Genomic DNA, 13,681 nt, shown 5'->3' with positions numbered 1-13,681 from the left:
GGCTCGAGCGAGCTTTTCTTCGCTCGAGCGAGTTAGTCCGTTCTTCGCTCGAGCGGTAGTTCCTTCGCTCGAGCGTGAGTCTGGTTACAGACCTGAGGGTTTGGGTTCTTCGCTCGATCGAGTTTTCTTTCGCTCGAGCGAGCTTTTGGGTTGTTGGCTCGAGCAAGGCTTCCTTGGCTCGAGCGTAGTTTTTCTGTGTCTGGTCGCTCGAGCGACCAAGTCTTCGCTCGAGCGAGCCTGTCAGGTTTAAATAGGCAGCAATGTGTTTCAGATCAGTTTTTCATTCCCTTTCAGATTCCAAAACCCTAGGTACGAGTTCTCTCTCCCTCTACACACCTTCTCTCTTGGGATTGATTTACTTAGAGTGAGTTTCTACCTTAGATCCTTTATTAAAAAGATAGAGTGGGTCGAGGGCTTCCATTTAATCTGAATTGTTGGTAGTTTGGAGCACTTTGGAGTTTGGGCATTCATCTCCATCTTCTCTTTTGGGGCTATTTCTTCGAGGTAGGGATTTCCTACTCCATCTTATAAGTTTTGTTCTAAGTTTTAGTATTTCGATATGTTGGGGGTACTTTGGTAATTTTGGGAAAAACCCTAGTTGTAATAATTAATTAATTTGTATAATTAATTTAAGGAAATTGGGGAATTTGGTTAAATTCATGAAATTGGGGGAATTTATTGGTTAAATGGTGTAGTTGGATAATGTGAATCACTCACCCATTAAATTGTGAATATATTTATTTCCAGTCTAGAAATAACTGTTTTGGGCTATCGGTAGAGGATAGTCGTGATTGTTGTAGACATTGCATGTGGATTAGGAATAATTGAAACTAATCACATTGGTTAAGTCATTAATTTTGACTATTGCATTGATACAGAAAATACGTGTACTGATTGAGCATTGCATTTGCATACATTGTTTTGTGTGGGAGGAGATAGGGGATGTACTCCACGGTTTAGGGGAAGATAGGGGATGGACCTCTAAACCGGATTTTATTTGGGAGGAGATAGGGGATGGACTCCATTAGCATCACTTTTATGTGTGCTTATTTATATAGAAGTGTTTTGTTGATACAGCACTAAAATGTGTATCAATCTGGAAGTATGAAGTGTTTTGACTTGAGCTTGGGTCTCATTTGTTTGTTGATATTGGAAGAATATGAATATGATATATATACTTCACTGTTGTAAGTTTGGCCAGGTTCTGAGCCATGTTGATAAAGTTGGAAAGTAAAACGTGTCATGAGACTGTAAAATGAAGTAATTGATTATCTTGGTTAACCATCTGTTGAATGCTATTGCTTTATTCATTGCTTATATGTGGTTTAGTATATTTCTACTGGGCTGTGGCTCACCCTATATGGGAACATCATTTTCAGGTTCAGGTGATAAACTACCTCCAAGGACTTAGCTTGGGAGGGTTTGGCTTCTGGATTTTGAAGAAGACTATCTTTAGTTAATTGTCTTTATTTATTGGTACATGTAAACATTCAAGCCTAGGGCTTTTCTTGTAATGAGTTAGAACTCATATTTTGTATCCAAGTGTTGGCTTGGAAAGATGTAAGCCTGTAGGGCATTTTATTCGATATTACATGTAATGCTTTTATTTAGTAATACTCTAATGAATGAATGAATAAATTGATTTCTTTAAATAATGCTTGTCAATGATATATATATATAATGGGTTTAATTTTGAGGGCGTTACAGTCGGCCCTCCTCGTGGTCAACCCTCCCACTCGGCCAACCTCCGCAGTCGCCTTAGCAGTCAACCCTCCTCGTGGTCGACCCTCCCACTGGGTCACCTTTCGCAGTCGGCCTTCCTCATGGTCGACCCTCCCACTCGGCCAACCTTTGCGGTCGGCCCTCCCCGTGGTCGACCCTTCCACTTGGTCCCCTGCACGGTCGAACCACCTCTCGGTCACCCTTGCCGGTCGACCTCCATCCTGCCAATCCCTAACACCCTCATCTTCTTTATTAGTATTCCCTTCGTTGGACTAAAGCTGCACTTGGGAATGGGGGACTACTGATGTGTATAAGCCCATAAAGGCCATGAATCATTATGAACAACCTAAGCCCATCACTTGGAGCCCAATACATAACCCAGCTGGTGAGGTCCAGGACAGCTGGAATCCAACATGGCATAAAGAGCCAATGACATTCAGACACATGGCAGGTGAAGGACGAGCCACATCAGCAGACAAAGATCTGCAAAGTTATTGCCACTGCATATCACCATTAATGCAGTCTATCACAGCATTTATTACGACAACATCTCTTCGTCGGAACAGGACCCCCTTATCCTGAACAAGGTAAGCTTCAACATAGACTTTCGACGAGGAGGACAGGTCAAAAGGGATAGCGAAATGATTACCAAAGGATATAAGCAAACGTTGAAGACAAGAAGAAGGTTAAGTTTTTCTATCTTTAATCTCTCCCTCTGTACTCTACTTCTCTTCCTAACTTGCTCGTCGGAGGGTTCACTGGGGAATTATCCAGTTCACCGTTGAACTTGTTTGCAGGTTATCCGGTGGGCTTGATCATTTGGACGTGGGCTTGAGGAGCTTGGACCAGTTCGATACATTCACTGGAACAAACTGCATCATCAGGTAGAATCACCAAAAAAAAAGTAAAGGACACTTGAGCCATAAATTTAATTTTGAAACTTCTGAGTCTAAAAGGACAATAACAAGTTGAAAGACCATAATAAGAGTTTTTTTTTTTTTTTTAATGGCAAAGACCATATTGCATTTGTCTATCTGTCCACTAGCTACCTATTTATTCACGTCACGTATTTGACCATGTGTCATATACTTATTTATTTATGTGTTATCTAGATACCTAATTTGCCTATTTGTTCATATCATTATCATTATCAATCGCCGACTACCTTCGATGATCAACAATGGTAGGGTAAAAATGAAAAAAAATATCATTCAAACTAATAATTTATCTTTCTCACCAAATAATTTCACTAAGGACTGAACTCCTCTTTAGTCCATGATTTGGAGTGGAAAGGTGTTGTCTGGGCTCATGGTGGGGCTTGTTAGACCCACCACAAGTCTCGTTTCAATGACCGTTCATTTTTTGTCAAGGCCTTTGCATCATCGATAAAAAGAAATTAGGTCAATTTGATATTCGCAGAGTATTCAATTTACGGTGTTTGTCACCAACAAAAAAAAGATAGTCAATTTTTTAAAATGCACTTCTCGTTCATTTATTTTAGAGATAAATGTAATAAATTGAATATGTAATGATTATTGAATTTATCTAATTTTTTGTGTGAATAATATATATGAAAAACCCAATAAAATGAATAATTTGAGTAATTAAAACAAGATCTATAGTAAATTTCACGGACCTAAAGAATACCCTTCATTCAAGATCCATAACTAAAGGGAAGCTAAGTTCTTTCATTAATCGTGTTTTTACAACTAAAATAAAATAACCTTTCAATCTAATTTCATACACCCCATCAAAATAAACTTTTTGCTTAAGGACCAATTTGACAACAATCTACAATGGTTTAAAAATTAACTTCTTTTTTTTATTAAAAATTATCTTTTACATATTCTTTTATAAAAAAATTAAAAATCAATTAAAATAGTTAATTCTTAAAATAACCTTAACCTAAATATGACTTCGTTTTAAAAGTAGGATCGAGTTAGGTTAAGTTGGGTTGAGTTTAAAACTATTTTAACCATAAAAAGGTAAAATATATTTTTTAGTTTAATAAAACAAAATATCACATTTAATCTATAATCATTACATTTTTTCTCTAACAAAAAATTAAAAAAATTAAAAAATCATTCTCAAACTAAATTTTTTAATACCAACCTAAAATAATTAAAAAATCAAAAAGCGAACCGCTTCCCAAACCAACCAAACCCATATGAGTGAAATATGAAATTCAGAAAGAAAAGCGCCAAGCCAATTTGGATTTCCATGCCACGTGGAAGCCAAGTAGAGAGGTCACGTCCTCCTCCGGAGCTCCTATACCTGACGTCGCATTCTATAATTTCCAGAGTGAAATTATTTTACGGCGGAAATTGCCAGAAAACAGACAATTAAAAAAAAAAAACAGAGATTCTCAGCCGAGGCGGCGAAGTTTCGTTTCCTGCCCTCACTCTACGTCTTGTTGCTTGCTTTGCTTTGCTTTGATTGTTTTCTCAGAAAACTCAATAAAAATAAAGAAAAAAGAAACTAGGGTTTTCTTGACAATTCCATTTGATTCATCTTAAACTCTCGTTTTCTCTGAGATGGGGTTGTGGGATTCCCTCCTCAATTGGCTCCGCAGGTAATTTACTCATTCTCTTCTAATCTTCCAATTTTTTTTTTTTGGGGGGGGGGGGGGGGGGGGGGGGTTCATTAGATGTAATTCCTCAGATTTTCTTTCTCTTATTTTTCTTTTAAATGTTGTTCATCAACCTGGTCTCACCTTTGTCACAAAAAATGAAGCTTTTAAGCTCAAGAACAGCCTACTTTGAAAGAAGAAATTTTAGTTACTTTTGCATCTGTTTGGTTTCTGGGAAACGACTTGGAAATTGAAGGCAAGATTTTGGATTCTTTGGCTCTTTGAAAATGTATAACGAAATTAACCCAATTAAGAACTATACAATTTGGATTGAATAACTAGTTTTTTGGGTTTCAAGAATTTGATAAGTCGAAATGACAGAATTTGTATATTTGTTTTTGCTTCTGGAACTCAACCGCCACTTATCAGAACCTTTTGGAGAACAGGTTTTTTACCTTTTTGGTTTTGTATTTTTTTAAAGGAAATTGTTTGGTGGCCCGAATTTTTGTGGCTCGAATTTTTGTGACTCGAATGCCTCAAATGTGTCAAAACAACGTTGTTTTGGATGTTTCTAGCCATTCGAGCCATGATTTTTTGGGCCCCTAACATTGTTGTTTTCTTAATGTTGTTGCAAGGGCAAATTACGGTTTTTATAATTTGGAACTCGTGTCACTCTATTTCTGACTTTTTAATTGTGACATTTAATTCTGAATTTTAAATCTTGTCTAAATAAAGATAATTAAGGATACAATTACTCAATTTCAAAGGCAGAGTCATCAATTTGATAAAATATAAGCTAATTTGATAAAAATAAATGTCAAAAAAATATTTTATCAAATTGACGACTTTGCCCTTCACATTGAGTAATTGTATCTTCAATTGTTCTTATTTGAAACAAGATTCAAAATTTAGGATCAAATATGTCACAATTGAAAAGTTAGGAACCAAAATGATACAAATCCTAAGCTATAGGAACGGTTAGTGTAATTCGCCATCGTTGCAAACTGAAGTACTAGTAAATCCTTTAGTTCAACCACCTTTGTTTGGTTCTTTTATTTTCTTTCTTCACCACATAGTTTGGTCCACAGAGAGAAGTCCTGATGATCTTCTACAATAGTTTTGGGGATATTGTATCCTTCTACTCTGTTTATAGTTTGACTGTATATAAGTGGGCTGTTCTTATATAAAAGATTGTATTTAGGTGGGTTGTTGTAGACAGGAATCTCAAGTATTAGTATCAAGCTTGATATGCTTTATTTGCACAAGATCACCATTGTAATCAAATTTTTATATAGTGTACTTAAGAAGGAAAGCAATGGGGATATCAGCTCAACGGAAATATGTGTAAGAGCAAATTCTGTAGTTGACATTACCTTGTAATTCGATTTTAGGGCCACTGCAATAATGTATTGAAAAGTTTGGGTAGTGGTTGGGGTAGGGTTTCCATATTTAGCTTGATCAATCTTCACCAACTCTTACTAACATGTAGACTCATGTGCAATAGAACAATAAATTGATCGGGATTAGTTGCTATTTAGCACATCATACCTGTGAAGTTCATTGGAGAGATTGTTTTCGTTCTTATAATAATTCAGGACATAGGTAAAAGGTGGCTGCATAGTTTACATTACTGATCATATTCGTTTAGAGCTTCATCTTGTATCTCCTAGATTTTGACTTCAGGTACATTATGCAAGTAGATAATGTGATGTTGGGTAATGGTCTAGAACAGTTCTGAATGCTGAATGAAGTTTTTAAAGATGAGTGTGCAACGTGAGACGTTTTACACTTCATGAGGCTAGGCATAAGTCTTAAGCTGTCAAGGCATAAGCATTTCAAATTTCAAATTTTTATGTTTCGTAATAAAAAAATTAAAAAATTAAATATAAAAGCGTAAATATTTTTCTTCTTAAGGTGCTGAACAGTTCATTGCAAAGAAGGAAGCTTTCCCTCATTGAAACTTGAAAGTAAAATTGACATTCTTAGTTGTAGTGATTATGCTTCTCACTTGAGCATTAACTTTGTGTTTTTTCTTGATTAGTCATTTACTTAATTTTTCCTATAAAATATAGTTGCAAAGGAGTTATTTTTTATTTTTTGCTTTTTAATGTTTTAACCATCTACTAAATTAAGTTTAACAAGAGCCTAAGACAAGCTCTTCATATATGTACTCATATGCTTATGCGCAAAAGGCATACAAGGTGCACCTAAGGCAGTTGAGAGTATAGCCTAAAAATCAAAACCTTGATGCGTTTTGCCTTAGTCAAGCCTTGAGGAGAGCCTCAATAATGCCTTTTAACTTTGATGCTGAAGTATATTATAATAAGATTGTAGTTGTGATTGAATGAGCTGGGTTGTGCCTATTCTGATTCAAAATGCCGAAAGAACCTGGAGTAGTAGGAGCCCTAAGCCCTTCATGGGCAACCACAACTTTCCCCCAACTCCTGAGTCCACTTGTCCCACCAAACCACTTTCAGGCGCAAATAATATACACAGAATTCAAGTGTAACAAGAACATTGATGTTGGTGTAGTAACGATTAAGATTTATGAGATTCTACTAAGTTAATGCTTTTTTAAACTAGTTGGCTAAGTGTTCTATAAAGAAGAAGAGATTGACTTTCTAACAAAATGTCTCATTCTATGATTCCAGAGTTGAAGCTAGTTTTTTGTTTTTTCGATTTATTTTAAAAAAATATTCAATGTTCAATTGTCTTGCTTTGTTTGATGTCCCATTGGACATTGTTGATGTCTCAGTCTCATACATTATTTGTCAGGAGAATTTGCTTTATTAATTTGTCTTTATTTTTTTATACCTTTTGGCTAGGTATTGTATAAAGAAAAAGTAATCATCTTTCCAACAAAATGTCTCGTGTTCAATTGCAAAGTTAAAGCTTATTTTTTTTTCTTTTTCTATTTTTGTTTGTATAAAATTCTATATTCAATTCATCTTGCTTTGGTAGATGTTCCATTGAACATTATTGATGTTTAACAAGTTACTTGTTTGGAGAATTTGTTTATGGAGCATATCCTCATAAAGAGCATGGTCATGTTAAACATACTTGGTCTATTTACTCATCATAAAAGTTAAAGAATATTCTTGGTCTATTTTTAGTTTTGATAATAATTTATTAAAGGTCTTTTGAGTAGTACAACATTTGAGGGTCTAGGTTATAGTTAAAAAGAAAATCAGTGAATAATGATGACTATAAAAAAGAAATAAGTTGGTAGGTTTATTTAGTTGCCTTCTAGTCACTTTCCTTCTTTGTCTTCCATTTGTTAGAGTAGATGACCTGAAAAAAGTATACCTGAGAATGGGTTTTCAGGTATGTACAGGGTTTGAAATTGTGGAGAGGGGCTGAATAGGCTAAACCCCAAGGAACACTTGCCAATTAAAATTTTAGTTGTATGATTGATGCAAAGGTGGAAGTAGGAGATCAAATGGAGGTTGAAACCTAAAATTACTGATGGGAGATTCAAGGAGTGGAATATGAGCAAGTTATTGCATCATATGTGAAGATGGAGTTTGATTACCTAACTAGGAGATAGAAAGACAACAACACAGAACAAATGGAGGGAATGCACTGCAATGTTACACATGTAAACAGCCACTTTTAGGCTGGAACAGATGAATGGAGCTTTAACATCTTCTCATTAGAACTGGGGTACATGAGTGGATTTTTTGGCAGTATTTGACATTTACAAATATAGTGCACAAGATTGGAACAAGGCATGCATAGCTTTCTTCAAAAAACTTGGGCGAGTGGTTCATTGTGGTTTAATGGTAATAATGACAATTAAAAAATAACAATATGAATAGGCTGGGTTTGTTGTGACTCATGAGAGCAAGTGTTACTTTATCAGTTTGGATTTCAAAAAGAATGTGTGGTGATTGGATTTCTACGCTTGCTAATTCAGATGTCTAGAAGATTATTCTAAGCTGTTCACATAAAAATAGTATGCTGTGTCATCACCAGTAACTTTGCCTATGTGAAGTGGTTTAATTGTTGTCAAGTAGATTTTAAACATGCTATTAAGATCTGCTTGCTTCATATATTTTGGTAGATGAATTTGGATGTGATAAGGGTGGCTTTAGTGTGTTCCTTTATCTTCCTTTTTACAATTTTGTGAACCATTTCTCCTAAGAGTAGATTTGGTTTAAGAAACCTCTTTATCTCCATTGTTTCATTATGTTGCTAAGGCCCTTAGTAGGTTACTTTCAAACTAAGAATAGAGCGATTTGGTGAGTTTTGAATGACTAAGAATATAGAGATTTGGTGTTTTGAGACATAGAGGTACTCCATTCATTGATTTAATTTTTTCAGCTTGCAGATTCTCTCCCTTTCCAACTCTATCAATGTCATCTACTGTGTTTATGGTGCTTTAAAGCTGTGTTTAGGTTTAGACATAGAATAAACTAAACAGAGTGAAACCTGTCCATTTTACTTATTTAGCACCCGTCTCTGCTAGATCTTATTTGTTGCCCTTTCTTAACTTGTCATGTTTGGTTTGGATTTGGACTGCTTTTGTGAGGGATGTGAGAGGGGCTATTTAATGAAGTGGAAGACAGGCTGATAATTTTTGAGTGTCAAATCATTTTCCCTTGCTTCTCATCTCTATGTTTTATGTATGTATATAAGAACTCTATAACGACCTTTTGGATCAAATGAGCAGTTTTCTTATTCATCTAAAAAAACTAAACTATTTTTGGTTTTGCACATATTAACAGCATGACATCCATGTAGGAAGTAATGGTTTACAGGTTTGCATATTCGGAAAGTTGTTTTAAATTCATACAGGACTGTTAAACATTTTTCTCATGTTATACAAATTCATGAATAATGTCACCTGTGAGAATGTGTTCAATTGTTGTCATTCTTCTTCTACATAAATTGCCTGGTGAGTTTGCTTGAATACATTTTTTCATAATTGTTTGAATTCAAGTATGTTATTAAGTATTCGAACTGCATGGTAAATGATATAAAAGGTCATAAGAATGGGTATTTTGAATTATGGAAATAATTTTCTTCTAGATCTTCGCTTTTTTGCTTTTCTTTGATTTCCAAACACTAGGAAGGTAAAGTGAGTCATATAACTAGATTTCGTCAAGAGGAAAAGAACCCACTCCACTTGTGCACTATTCTCTTACTACAGAATAGTTTCTTTATTTCTTTTTGGAAAATTCTCACTTTCTCTCTTCTTCTTCTTCTTCTTACCATGTAAGCATTTCAGCTTATTCTTTAAACAAGAAATGGAACTCTCCCTCGTTGGCCTTCAGAATGCAGGAAAGACATCTCTTGTAAATGCCATTGCTGTGAGTAAACAAGAAAATCTTCCCATACAAAAATATACCATGTATATTCACTTCTGGTTCTTTTTATCAGCAGATCTTTTAACTATCCTCTTTCTTTAAATTTTCAACAGACAGGAGGCTACAGTGAGGATATGATTCCAACTGTAGGTATCTTTTCCTTGTAACAAAATCAGTTGTATGCTCTCTGGTATGTAACATTAAGAAATCTTAGATAGGAGATTTATGTGTTCCCTACAAACCAGGTGGGGTTTAATATGCGAAAAGTTACAAAAGGTAATGTGACAATCAAACTTTGGGACCTTGGAGGCCAACAGAGGTTTCGCAGCATGTGGGAGCGTTACTGTCGGGGGGTCTCTGCTATTCTGTAAGTCTTCTGTCTCTTGAACTTCCCTCTTTTGTATCGTATAGTTTTTGAATTTCGTCAACAATCATTCTAAATGATCCAAGTTTGTAGGATTCTAAATTTTCCATCCTCCATATGTGATTTATGTTGATGTCCTTCTTTTCAATTGGATTAATTTCTTGGCTCTCCATGTAAAGACAGCTATGTTGTTGATGCTGCTGATAGGGACAGTGTTCCCATATCTCGAAGTGAGCTACATGACCTCTTCACAAAACCGTCCTTAGCTGAAATTCCATTACTTGTTCTTGGTAACAAAATTGATAAGTCGGAAGCTCTTACCAAGCAAGCACTGGTGGATCAACTGTAAGTTTTGCGTAAACCCTGCAATGGATTGTTGTCTGCTGCATTATGTTTTCTCTGTTTTCTATGTTTTATGTTCCTCTTAATTGCAGAGGTCTTGACTCAATCAGCGACAGAGAAGTATGCTGCTACATGATCTCATGCAAGGATTCGGTGAACATAGACGCCGTCATTGACTGGCTTATAAAACACTCGAAGACCGTAAAATGATTCAGTGGTTTCATCTGTCTGTTGTGTTTGGTGAGTGACCAAGAACAGGTCAATGTTTAGACCTCTTTTCTCTTTTTAAAATTCAGTGAATATTATTCACAATGTTCAGGCAAATTTTCATTCCTTATGTTCTTTTGATTTAAAATTTCCGTTTCTTTGTATCAGAATGTAGTCAAATAGTACCAGGCAATCCTGTTAACAATCCTTATGTGTTTGGATGTTAGATTTGTGGAGGCAAATAAATGAGTTGGAAAAAAAAAATAGTTTCTACTTTATACATGTTTCCCTTCTCTTTAATTTCTTTTTCTGGCACATATTCTTTCGCAAATTTAAGATTTAAACACGAACCTTAAGTTTTAGAATTAAAGTTTTGGAACCTTATTTGTCCTATGGAAGCATGTAGCAGTTAATTATTGGGCAAAAACAGCTAATTTGATGTTCCCAAAAAAACATAATAATTACTCTAATTTAACTGATAAGGGTATTTATTATGAACTTGGTTAAGTTTGCTTTTGAGATAGACTAGAAACTAAATGCAAAATCATGGAAAACAAATATGATTTTCTTGGTTATCATGGAAAATAGACATGAAAATAAAATATGATCAACAAACATTATAAATTTTTAATCTAGATGTCATTTCCTCTTTTTCTTATGATTTCTGACCATTTTGATAACTTTTTAACTGGAAATTTTATTAGAATGGGAAAACAATGGTTTTCCTTTTCTTTTCCAATGAATGGTGTGAACCAAATAACTTCTCACATATTACCTGACTTAGCAGTCATTACAATGAGAGATCAGAAATTGAATGGGTTTTCCTCTTTGAAATTGGGTTAAATTTGACAGATCCAACGTCTATGGTTAACTGGACCGAGTCAGAATTGAGCTCAACTGAACCCAACCCTTTCATTTTTATTTTTTTGTTGCTTGTAGAGTGATAAACGAACCAACTGTTCGTATTCAGCTCGTAAAAAGTTCATTCGAACTCAATTCATAAAGTAAACAAGTCAAGATTGAACACATTTTAAAACTCGTTAAAGATTTCAAATTATGTTTGAACAATCAATTACTTATTCAACTAGGTTCAATAAGTCTAACCAAACTAGTTGAGCTTGGCTCGACATAAATTTGTTTGAGATTGACTTGAAAGCTTAATAAATCAAACTTGAACAAATTTTAAAATTGATTAAAATTTTCAAACCAAACTTAAACAGTTAAAATATTGATTCCGCTCTAGTTGGTTGAACTCTCTCACTCTCTGTTTGGTTTTGATGACAATGCTACAAATACACGTTAATGCTTTATATTTATTTTCTAATTAAAAATAAATAAATAATTGAATGTTTTTCCATGTAGAGATATGTTTTATTTATTTATTCATATATAATTTTTTTGTGCTACTTACAATTGGTTTTAATTTTGGGTTCTTTTAGGGGGAAGACAAGATTAACCGTAACCGATGATGTAAATAAATAAATAAATAAATACTTGAAGTGGGTGATATTGTTGATTCTATTTGTTAGGTATTTGAAAGATAATGAATAGCTCACTTGGTATAATTTATGATTTTTAATTCCATTAACTTTGTCATCATATGTCTTGTTTGACAGGAAGTCATTGTAATTATATATACTAGTAAGACCAAATGCAATTCTGCCAACTGTGGAGGGAGGTCAATGTATTATTTTAAGACAAAAAATTATTGGGTACTCTTAGAACACCGCATGGCAATATTCTCACTAATTACCAAATCACATGTTCCTTTATTGTTCCAATCATTCAACACCAAATCGTAAGCCATATTTTTTCCATCAATCACAATATTCTTAGGATATCACTTGATCATGTCTAGAATCACCAAATAACTTTTCTTTTAAGACATCATTTTTTTGGCCTTGGCTGCGAATAAACAAGACCAAAAAAAAAAAAAAAGGTTTAAATTCTCATAAATCTACGCAAGTTATACCTCATAAAATCACGTGAGTTTTCGCAAATATATGTAAATTAACTTATAAAAATTTGAAAAATCACAACTTATGTATATTTGTTACACAATTTTATGAGGTAATTTATGTATATATGTGAGAGCTTATACAAGTGTATATGGTATGCACATTGCAGACCAAAATAGTTTCCCAAGTTTTGCATTTTAGTCCTAATCACAGAGGAGTTTTTGAAAAGTGAAGTGATCCCTACATTTCCTTTAACAATGAAGGTTGGTAATGCTATATGCTGGAACATTAATCTCCCCTTTCACCTAACATGTCGGAGATACTACTGTAGTTAAGTAGGGACCATCACGTCTATATCACTCACACTCAAAGAAAGAGGTTAGGGGCTTCAATTCAAGTGGTTGGTTAAAGAATTGAAAAGGCACAGAAATTGTACCCAACAAAAAAAAAAAACACAGAAACTGTTATTACTATTTTCCAAAGCAAACTCAGCTAGTAGTAGTCTAATGAAGAAATTGCAAATAAGTATATAACATTGGAGAAATTATTATGAAATTTTTTGTGGTGTAATTTTAATATACAGTGAGGACTAATATTATGCATATGAAAATTTTATATTATATACACAGTAAAATTATATAACCGTAAAAATATAAATAATTTTGTACTGTGCTAATGATTTGACATTTCCCTGATATAAACATCCAGTTTTAACTAACAACGGTTTTCCATCATTACAAAGCAAACCCCGTCTCCCAAAACCTTAAATGGAAGAAATTATTGGTGCCCCAACCCACCCAGGGGCATCCACCACCAGACTCCATTAATTAATTTTAGAAAATAATAATAAATTTTTATTTTAATATTAATTTTGTCTGCCCCTTAATTTGTTTGTGAAAAATGCTTGAGACCCCCATTTTTTAAAAGCTCCTATAATTCCTTTGGATTTCTATCAGTGATGTATGTATAGGACCCACTCATGTAAGTGTGACGCCCACACTATCAATGGTAGAGATTCAAAGTGAGTTGTGGGGGTCTTAAAAAAATGAGGGTGTCAATCATTGTTGTTTGTTTGTTGTAACATTGTTCTTGTTTGTTGCACTTAAATTCCTACTCTCTCCGGTACAAGCTTCTCTACCGTCAATAAAATGAACTAGACAGTGTTATTCATGCCAATAGGTACATTACGGTCTTATTTTGATAATTTAAA

The 13,681-nt window shown here is 34.3% G+C and overlaps 1 protein-coding gene across 2 annotated transcripts; it reads left to right on the top strand.

The window, feature by feature from the left end:
- The first annotated feature begins 3,901 nt into the window (after nucleotides 1-3,901).
- Nucleotides 3,902-10,791, top strand: LOC114301951 (ADP-ribosylation factor-like protein 8c). Of its 2 annotated transcripts, none has more exons than XM_028246911.2 (6): nucleotides 3,902-4,294; nucleotides 9,522-9,603; nucleotides 9,714-9,746; nucleotides 9,846-9,967; nucleotides 10,148-10,309; nucleotides 10,399-10,791. In XM_028246911.2, the coding sequence occupies exons 1-6, from the start codon at nucleotides 4,257-4,259 to the stop codon at nucleotides 10,514-10,516; spliced, it is 555 nt and encodes a 184-aa protein (XP_028102712.1). In that variant the 5' UTR covers nucleotides 3,902-4,256; the 3' UTR covers nucleotides 10,517-10,791. The 2 variants fall into 2 exon arrangements, with proteins under 2 accessions (XP_028102712.1, XP_028102714.1); XM_028246913.2 differs by having other exon boundaries at nucleotides 4,026-4,294; nucleotides 9,514-9,603.
- The last annotated feature ends 2,890 nt before the right edge of the window (nucleotides 10,792-13,681 follow it).

This window comes from Camellia sinensis, chromosome 1, assembly GCF_055761805.1.
Source record: "Camellia sinensis isolate YWXY chromosome 1, ASM5576180v1, whole genome shotgun sequence".
NCBI lineage: Eukaryota > Viridiplantae > Streptophyta > Magnoliopsida > Ericales > Theaceae > Camellia > Camellia sinensis.
The sequence above is the reverse complement of the archived record's forward strand: the minus strand, read 5'-3'. Positions and strand labels throughout refer to the sequence as shown.

Bases quoted from the DNA above. Each gene is read 5' to 3' on its own strand.
- LOC114301951 (XM_028246911.2), top strand. From the start codon at position 4,257: ATGGGGTTGTGGGATTCCCTCCTCAATTGGCTCCGCAG. The intron at 9,968-10,147 runs GTAAGTCTTCTG...ATGTAAAGACAG, and splicing joins CGGGGGGTCTCTGCTATTCT to CTATGTTGTTGATGCTGCTG. The intron at 10,310-10,398 runs GTAAGTTTTGCG...TCTTAATTGCAG, and splicing joins CAAGCACTGGTGGATCAACT to AGGTCTTGACTCAATCAGCG.